Source organism: Alligator sinensis, unplaced genomic scaffold (assembly GCF_000455745.1).
Source record: "Alligator sinensis unplaced genomic scaffold, ASM45574v1 scaffold221_1, whole genome shotgun sequence".
In the NCBI taxonomy this organism is placed as follows: Eukaryota; Metazoa; Chordata; order Crocodylia; family Alligatoridae; genus Alligator; species Alligator sinensis.
The window spans coordinates 2305788-2314479 of NW_005841948.1; the positions used below are offsets into that span (position 1 = coordinate 2305788).

General features: G+C 42.5%; 1 protein-coding gene across 1 annotated transcript in view; it reads left to right on the forward strand.

Moving 5' to 3' along the window:
* The window catches only part of BMI1 (BMI1 proto-oncogene, polycomb ring finger), a 9473-nt gene extending 3980 nt beyond the window's left edge, over positions 1 to 5493 (forward strand). The window contains exons 2-10 of the mRNA XM_006020165.3: positions 253 to 386; positions 693 to 789; positions 1513 to 1568; positions 1674 to 1724; positions 2000 to 2108; positions 2196 to 2241; positions 2846 to 2944; positions 3433 to 3513; positions 3600 to 5493. Coding sequence (XP_006020227.1) covers positions 275 to 386; positions 693 to 789; positions 1513 to 1568; positions 1674 to 1724; positions 2000 to 2108; positions 2196 to 2241; positions 2846 to 2944; positions 3433 to 3513; positions 3600 to 3929 — 981 coding nt within the window. The 5' untranslated portion in view covers positions 253 to 274 and the 3' untranslated portion in view covers positions 3930 to 5493. The remainder of the gene's footprint in view (positions 1 to 252; positions 387 to 692; positions 790 to 1512; positions 1569 to 1673; positions 1725 to 1999; positions 2109 to 2195; positions 2242 to 2845; positions 2945 to 3432; positions 3514 to 3599) is intronic.
* Positions 5494 to 8692: the final 3199 nt, after the last annotated feature.

Here is an 8692-nt window from a genome sequence, read left to right on the forward strand (position 1 = left end):
GCGGGGGAGGGAGAGCTCGGGCCGGGGCCGGGCCCCCGCGGCGGGGATGCGGGCCCCTCGCTAGGGACAGGCCCCTGCTCTCCTGTTGGCCGCCTCTTCCTCCCCAGCCCCCCCGGCTCGCTGCGCCCGTCCCGACTTCGGGGGCGGGGGCGAGGGCGGGGGGCGGAGACGCGACTTCCCTGGGTCGGGGAAGCGCCGGATCTCCGCACCTGGGACACGGAGCCAACGTGTGTGCGCGCGCGTGTCTTGCAGAGCCGCCTTGTCTTAAGCAAACATGCATCGAACCACCAGAATCAAAATCACGGAGCTAAACCCCCATCTCATGTGCGTGCTCTGCGGAGGCTACTTCATTGACGCCACCACCATCATAGAGTGCCTGCACTCCTGTAAGTACCGCGCGGCCTCGCGCCCCCCCGCCGGCCGCGGGTCCCCCGGGCCGCTCCGGACGCCTCGGAGCTCTCCGGCCACGGCTCTGCCGCCTTTGTTAAAGCGGGGACATACGGAGACACGCTCCCGGCGCCTCCTTCTCATGTAAATTGCAGCTAATTTGAGTATTTGTTTAGCTTAAGCAGCGCGCTTGTGACAATGGCCCATGTACGAGCGGGCATAGCTCAGACAATCGCACCACCTCCGCTGCAGATGCGAGCATCACCTCGGCCCCTTACTAAACGCTTCCCGTGTTTTGCTTGCAGTCTGCAAGACGTGTATCGTGCGTTACTTGGAGACAAGCAAGTATTGTCCTATTTGTGACGTCCAAGTTCACAAAACCCGGCCGCTTTTGAATATAAGGTAGGATAAAATGCTCAGGTATCTCTTCTTTTGCTTTAGAGCAGGGAGCAAGCCCTAAGTGTCCGTGATGTTACCTCGTTACCGCCCATTTCAATATGAAAGGACCTGTCCGTTTACAAGCTAAAGTTTGCCCATGTGTTCCCTTTGGGGTCTTGGCACCGCCGGAGACAAAGAAGACTTCATTGGTTGCGAAGCAGGACGTTTTTGCCTGTTTTGCATACTCTGACCCCTCCTGAGCAATGCTTTCCGCCCCTTATCTTTATCTGTCACAATCTTTTACATTCCCACTTTCCATTTGACACAGACATACTGCAATCCAGTCTCCTATAGGTCCCGTAGCTCACAAGCATCAACATGGGAGGAAAAAAAGGAAAAGTTAAACTCTTTTGAAAATACTCTTCCCTTTAGCAGTCCATTGCTAGGTTTGTGATCTTATGTCTCCCTGATAGTTAGTAGTTCAACTTTTTTAAAGGCCTCCTTCCAACCTCTGGGAATATCCTGTCAATGAAATGCAACAAGCATTTGTTCAATCAGCTAAATCACAGATGAGTTCATAATGTATCCTGTAGACTATTTTAATAAAAAGCCCAAGATCTTTTTTTAGGAGATAGCATTTAATTTTTTGTAGTGTAATTTTCCTCGTTGTTTCGGAACTGATTGTAAATGAGAAGCTTTGGCTTGACACCTCTGCTTAGATGTATGTTTTGGGATTTTGTTTTTTAGGTCAGATAAAACTCTTCAAGATATTGTGTACAAACTAGTACCAGGCCTTTTCAAAAGTGAGTAGTTAAATCAAGCAGTGTCACATGTACCTACTATGCTTTTTCTTCCCATATAGTAACAAAGATAAACTAAATGAACAAATAATCTGCTTTCCCATCCAGATGAAATGAAAAGAAGAAGGGATTTTTATGCTGCTCATCCCTCAGCTGATGGTAAAAGCTTCTGGTTTATACCTTTTAATAAAACTAAGGTTCACCTCACCTTCTATTTAAAAGCAAAGATGCCTTAATATCTCCTGTCACTTACAATTATTTAACCATAAATCCATTCCAAGGTGTAGATTCAGCTTAATGTTTAAAAATGATAATAGCAACTTAAATAAAGCAATACATAACCTTGTTACTGAAGTTTTCCCTTGTTGCTGAGAATCCCCATTCTTTCTGATTTGAATTTCAAAATGTAAATTATTGTGGAAATTTCTGCGCAGCTGCCAATGGCTCTAATGAAGACAGGGGAGAAGTTGCTGATGAAGACAAAAGAATTATAACAGATGACGAGATCATAAGCTTGTCCATTGAGTTCTTTGATCAGAATAGGCAAGTTCTATGAGCAATTTTATCCTTATCTGTATGTTAACAGCTCTTTTTAGTATTTGTTCTAATTGTTTCATTCCTTTTCCCCAGACTGGAACGAAAAGGAAATAAAGAGAGAGAAAAATCAAAGGAAGAGGTAAATAACCTCTCTTTACTTAAGGCAGAGTGTAGACAGAAGGAAACAATTATTTCTTTTAGAGGTTGGTGGTCAAGCTGAATAAAGTATTAATATCCACCAAGATAAAAATCCTTGTAGCATATAAAGGTGTTAAACAGAGATTTACAATATGGGTTTGTAGATGTAGACAGACATAATTTTGGCAGACAAAATGAAGACTGTGCTGATATTTTTTTTAAAAAAGGAAACTTAAGTTCTGGAGATTTTTTTGGTCATTTTTTAAAGAAATAAAAGTAAAGAATAATTTGTTAGAAGAAAGAAAAATATTTTAATTTCATTTTTTAAAAACAGGTCATTAGTTTGAATAGTCTGTTTTAGGACCTTTCTGTATACAATTATAAATAATTGATTGTTCCCAGATATTTAATTTGAGTACATAGCACCTATTTCTGATTGTCTTCATAAGGAATTCTAACTAGGAATCTGCCAACTGAAGTTAATCATTTATTACAATTGTACACACTATATTACATCATACTGTAATAGTCTATTGGTATAAATATTTTAAAAAATCCTGTTTGTTGTCAATAAATAGACTGACATTTTTCAAATATATTGTTAGGTGAATGACAAAAGATACTTACGCTGCCCAGCAGCCATGACAGTGATGCATCTAAGAAAGTTTCTCCGAAGTAAAATGGATATACCTAATACTTTCCAGGTACCTTGGGTGGATGGGGAAGTTTGGGGTTTCTTTTTTTTTCCTTTTAACAGTCCTCCTATGCTAAGCTTCCCCTGCTGGCTGACTCTCTTTAAAGTGCCTTTCTGATTACGTGTTTAACTCAGACCCAGAGAATAACAACTAAGCATTCATAGGGTGCAGTTTTGGTAGGCATAAGAAAATATTTTGAAGTTTCACAGAAGCTTTTTGTTTCTGTTGTATTCCTTTAAATTTAGTACTGCCCTCTGCAAGTATTGAGGTATCAGGAAATTGTTTTTCAGAAAAGATTATTTAAAAGAAAAAAAGTAATTCTGATATTTGTTTGTCATCAAGGAAGAGTTCTTCCTTGCACTGCAGCTTTAGCATCAATATTTTTAAGTCTCTGACAATATTGCTTTCAGATCATTTTCACTCTAAAGAAAAGCTGCCTGCTTTGAATTATTTTTTTTTCTGATACTTATTAATCCAAAGATTAATGTTTTACATAGATCGATGTGATGTATGAAGAGGAGCCCTTGAAGGACTACTATACGCTAATGGACATTGCTTACATTTATACTTGGAGAAGGGTAAATAGCTCCTGTACCACCTCCTCTCCTGCTGTAATCTTTCGTGGTTCAAAGAGTGCTTACAGTGTGTTTTCTTTGCTGTGCAGAATGGACCTCTTCCTCTGAAGTATCGAGTTCGACCTACTTGTAAAAGAATGAAGATCAGCCACCAGAGAGAAGGCTTAAATAATAGCGGGGAACTAGAAAGTGACTCTGGGAGTGACAAGGCAAGCAGCCCAGCAGGAGGCATCCCCTCCACGTCCTCCTGTTTGCCTAGCCCCAGCACTCCGGTGCAGTCTCCCCATCCTCAATTTCCTCATATCTCTAGTACTATGAATGGAACCAGCAGCAGCCCCAGCAGTAACCATCAGCCCTCCTTAACCAACAGAGCACGGAAAACATCGATAAATGGCTCGTCAGCAACTTCCTCTGGTTGACACCTTCAATGAGACTCCCGAAAAAGAACCCTGATTTATATAGATCTCTTCATGCCATTACAGCTTTATAGATGCAAATTATTGTGACTATCGTCCAAATCGCTTTCTTTTGTAGTGACACCGACCTTGGCTATAAAAGAGGGACTAAATGACATTCATATGGGGGTTATCTGAAATGACAGATTTTTCCATAAAGAATTGTCCCCAGAGGACTGGGAAGCAAGCAACTGTGATGTGTTCCGAGTGCCTCGGAAGTCTCCAGAAGTGGATATAAACATTGGGACATAGTTTGTTAATCCAGACTAACTCCTACATTACATTCTCTCCAATTGTTATTGTTATGATGCTGTTTTGTGAACCTGTAGAAAGCAAGTGCTTTTTCATCTTGGAATTCAACAAAACGGAAAGGATATGCATAAAACAATGCATATATGTAGCCATGTCACTGTGAATAACAATTTTGCGTATTAGCCATTTTGATTCTTATGTTGCATCCTTACTTCTCTGTTGCTGCGCAGAACCGATCAAAAGGAACGTAAACTTCAGTTTTACAATCTGTATGCCTAAAAGCGGGTACTACCGTTTTATTTACTGACTTGTTTAAATGATTCGCTTTTGTAAGAATCAGATGGCATTATGCTTATTGTACAATGCCATATTGGTATATGACATAACAGGAAACAGTATTGTATGATATATTTATAAATACTATAAAGAAAATATTGTGTTTCATGCACTCATGATATGGTTGTTAACTTTCCAAACTGGTTCGACCCTTGCAGATGCCTCCTGTTTGAGCTTTGCTGATACTGCAGAAGACACTTCTCCTGTGACAGCTACAGTATTGGGAGAGCAAATTTAGTCCTAGTTAATCTGGCAATCTTAGAAGGATTTTACTGGCTTTGTCTTGTTTCAAGGGATATATTTTTACTTTTACACAAGGATAGTCATTTGTTTGGTTAAATACTGAAGTGAAGAAGAAAACTAAGGGACACGAAGGTAATTGACCTGTTTGATTACAGTTTTTCTTATTTGATGTGATGGGATTGTGTTTTAAAAGCACATGGAATCATTATAGAAGCCATAAAATATTTGGTATAAATTTTAAGAAACCAGCAAGTCGCTGGATGAAGGCATTTTATCTAAATTTTGTTTTAATATATATGTATATGGTACTGTACTAACTTCATTAAATATAACAGGTACTTTAATATTTCCAATAATTTGTGGAGAATGCCTCCTCTTTAAGGGCCTGCAAATAGGAGCATTTTATTAGAGGCTTCTAAAGGTATTATTTTTTATCTAGAAAGAAAGAACACTTTCAACAAAATATGAACAGCCCCCAATCACTTTTCAGTTTGTGGTTTGCTTTGGTCGAACTTCGTGTGTGTTCATCACCCATCATTTATACATTTGTAAGGGTGTTTATACTATATGGATATTGTTTCATGTTTGTACGGGAAAATTGTAGTTAAACATTTCATTGTCTCCGGTCTGCAAAAGAAGCACAATTCTATTGCTTTGTCTTGCTTATAGTCATTAAATCATTACTTTTGCATATAAATTGCTGTTATTTGTCCTGCTTGTTTTTATAGATCAGATAACTGCAAATCCTCCACAAGGTCGTTGCTTATTGATGTATAATGTCTTGTTAAACAAGAGTTGATATTTTTTCTGTAGTAAACATGTACAGTTCAATTTCAGCAGTTAAAAGTTCACTTTTATATATACGAAAAACTTTTCATTTATAGTTGATCCTAGAAATAAACAAATAAAGGGGATACTTAATTGAAAAATAGCAAATGAGCTTTGTCGATCCTATGATATCAAAGGACAAATAATTTGTTTGCTCTCATGGACATCCTGCTTGTGGGTATAAAGGGTAAGCAGTGGGTCTTACAGGCTGAAATTAACACACAATGGCATGTCCATGTATTTCAGATGCATATATCTTAAACAAGTATTGTGCCTTACTTGTTTTATCTTGAATAGGTCTTGGGAATTAAAAAGCTGGGTAGTCTCTAATTTTTATAAAGAGCAATTGTTTTCCTTCATTTCTGTCAAAGCCTTGCCCACAGAAAATAGTGGTGGTGAAAAGAATGTAACTATATGGTGGCAAGTACAAGATTCTGTCTCTCCTTCTCTGGATTACTTCTTAAAAACTTTAATGGAAGAAAATATTTTTTAAAACGTAAAGATAAGTCTCCATGCGACTGAACTGTGTATTTTGGCATGATTCCCTGCACTACATAAAATATGAATTAATTCGCACAAAGGCTAACATTGAACCTAGAGCACGAGATTGCACATTAATCAAACTAAGCTTGTTTATTTTGGAACTAGATCAATAATGTCAAATGCTGCAATAAAAACAGCTAATATTGATATTTACGACGTTTGGGTGAAGGATCAGTGCAACGAAATGTGAGTTGGATAGTTACTTTCAAGATTTATTAAATTGCTGCAGTACATTCGACTTCCCTTCACCCTGTCCGTCTAAGTAAGATAACCACCTCGAAACATCGGGCTTACACGGGTATAGAGTTCTTCCAGATGTTTGTTCTTCTCTAGAAACCGTTTTGCCACGTGCAGATGGTATTGTGGCGGGGGGGAAATAATGACTTTATTTGGAGAAAATAATCCAAGATAGAATCTTGGTGTTCAACGGGCAGAGGTGCTAAATCATCCTCCTGGTTTCCAAAGGTTTTTCTTTGTACATAGGCTTGAGGAGAGCTGTAGGTAGATCTTTAAATGACTCTTTATTGCCTGTGAAGGCGCAATAGAAGTTTACTTAGTCATACAGCAAGGAGCTTCGTGTACTCAGATTTCTTAAAGATTAGTTCTCTATCAGGGAAAGATGGCAATTACGTGCTCCATAAAACTGTATTTGCGGTGTAATCATGTTTACAACCCAAGCTGTCTTGTCCACGGGCAAAATTTTGGGCAGGCTAATTTGGTGTCCCTGGGAATAGCCGTTTTCATTGTCCGTTGGTCTAATACTCATTTTTAGTTCAGCTGCCGGCGGCTCCAGGCTTTCTGTTGTGTCCATGCAGAATGTAGCTTGGGAATGAACTGTTCTCTTGATCCACGGTTTTGACAATGTTGAGGGGTGCGGGTGTGTGTGTGACAGGCAGCGTTCACTCTTCTCACGCGAGAGGCATAGCTTAGAGCAACCATTTAATTATCTTTCAATAGGCCAATACCAGTATCAACGTAGAGCAGGTCCAAGACAAACTACAAGGAGCCTTTACTGTTGTGCAAGAGGATGGATATTAGCAAGAAGCTTCTTTCATTCCCGTGCCAAGGGGCCGGGAAAAAGACGGCGATCGTTTTTAGAGGACTTGGTTCAAAGAAGCTTTTCTTCGGCTCTTTAGCAATGAATGAGCCATTGAGACTCTGTTGTTTAAAATTCAAAGACAGAGCGACAGACAAACTTCAAGGTAAAATGGGGACATCTTCCTTTTCCCCCCGCAGCTGCCAGTGATGTATCTTCTGTCATTCCTTTCCGCATACCATCTACCCCACGACGTATTTCTTTCGCCAGGAATTTCTAGTGATCAGCACAAGCGAATCATTCCAAGACTTTCAAAGACCGAGATTTAGGCAAAGCTTGGAGAGAATGGCTTCTTGCAGGTCCACGGCTTGCTGCCGAGTCTGCCTGCTACCACCGATCTTGAATGCACCGTTGGTATCCTCCGGTCACACCGCTGCGTTGTTACCTTCCGAAGCTCACAGACGAGTTCTTCGGCTCCCCTCCCGCGTGGACTCTTGCAGTTCCGACCTTAACCACCACACTGCTGCTCGGAGATCGGGCGCTCCTGGATCTGCAAGTACGGCAGGGCTCGGGCTTTCTGCCTGCCCAGGGCAGGGGCCGAGAGAAGCAAGAGGCACGTTTGGCGGCAGGTCCCGGGCCAGGGTTTGAGAGCCTAACTCCCTGCAAACATCTCCCGCCCTCCCAAAGTTCACACTGTGAAATTGCGAGACGCTGTTTATGCAGAGAGAAGTGTTTCCTGTTTCCGCTGTTAATTTTTAACGTTCTTGTTTCTACTCTGGGGGCTCGAAGCGGATTTCCTTTATTTTTACTTAAGACAGTATCTTTTTCTTCATGTTTTCTAAATAGTTCCCAGACAAGAAATGCCTTTGCAGGCACCGGTAGGCATGTCTAATGGGCTGGAGACAGCAAGCGCTGCGAGTCTGCAATTGCTGCCGGGCTATGACAGCCCCCCGTGACAGCTGCTTTGTGCCTTAAGAATTCAAATATTGCAGGGCTATTCCGACTTCGTGACCCCCCCCGGCCCGGGTTGTCCCTTGTGCTCTCTGTCCCGAAACCCAGAGGAGGATCCCAGAGGACCCACGACCCACCCTCACACCTTGCAGGCGCGGGACCGCGCTCTCCCGGCGCCGCCCGGACTCTCGATCCCTTTGCTGATGTCATGAGCTGGAGACTGACGTGAGTTTCAAACTGTGAAACCGAGGACATCAAAAGGAGAGCCCGCATCGCCCCGCACCCAGTCCCCGAAAGGCAGGAAGGAAACTCCCATGTGCTCTGGCGCGTGGCAGCCGGGCCCTGCCTTCAAGACCCGGGGCAAGGCGAGGGCTCTGCCCCGCAGCAGCCCGCGGCCGGCGCCCAGCGGTGCGGGGTGCAGGACCGGACTCGGGGTGTCGCCGGGCGCCCGCTGCAGGGCTGCGGGGAGCAACCGGCCGGGCTCCGGTGCCGGCGCTGGGCGGCCCGCGAGGCTTTCCCTGCTGCAGCACGGCGCACA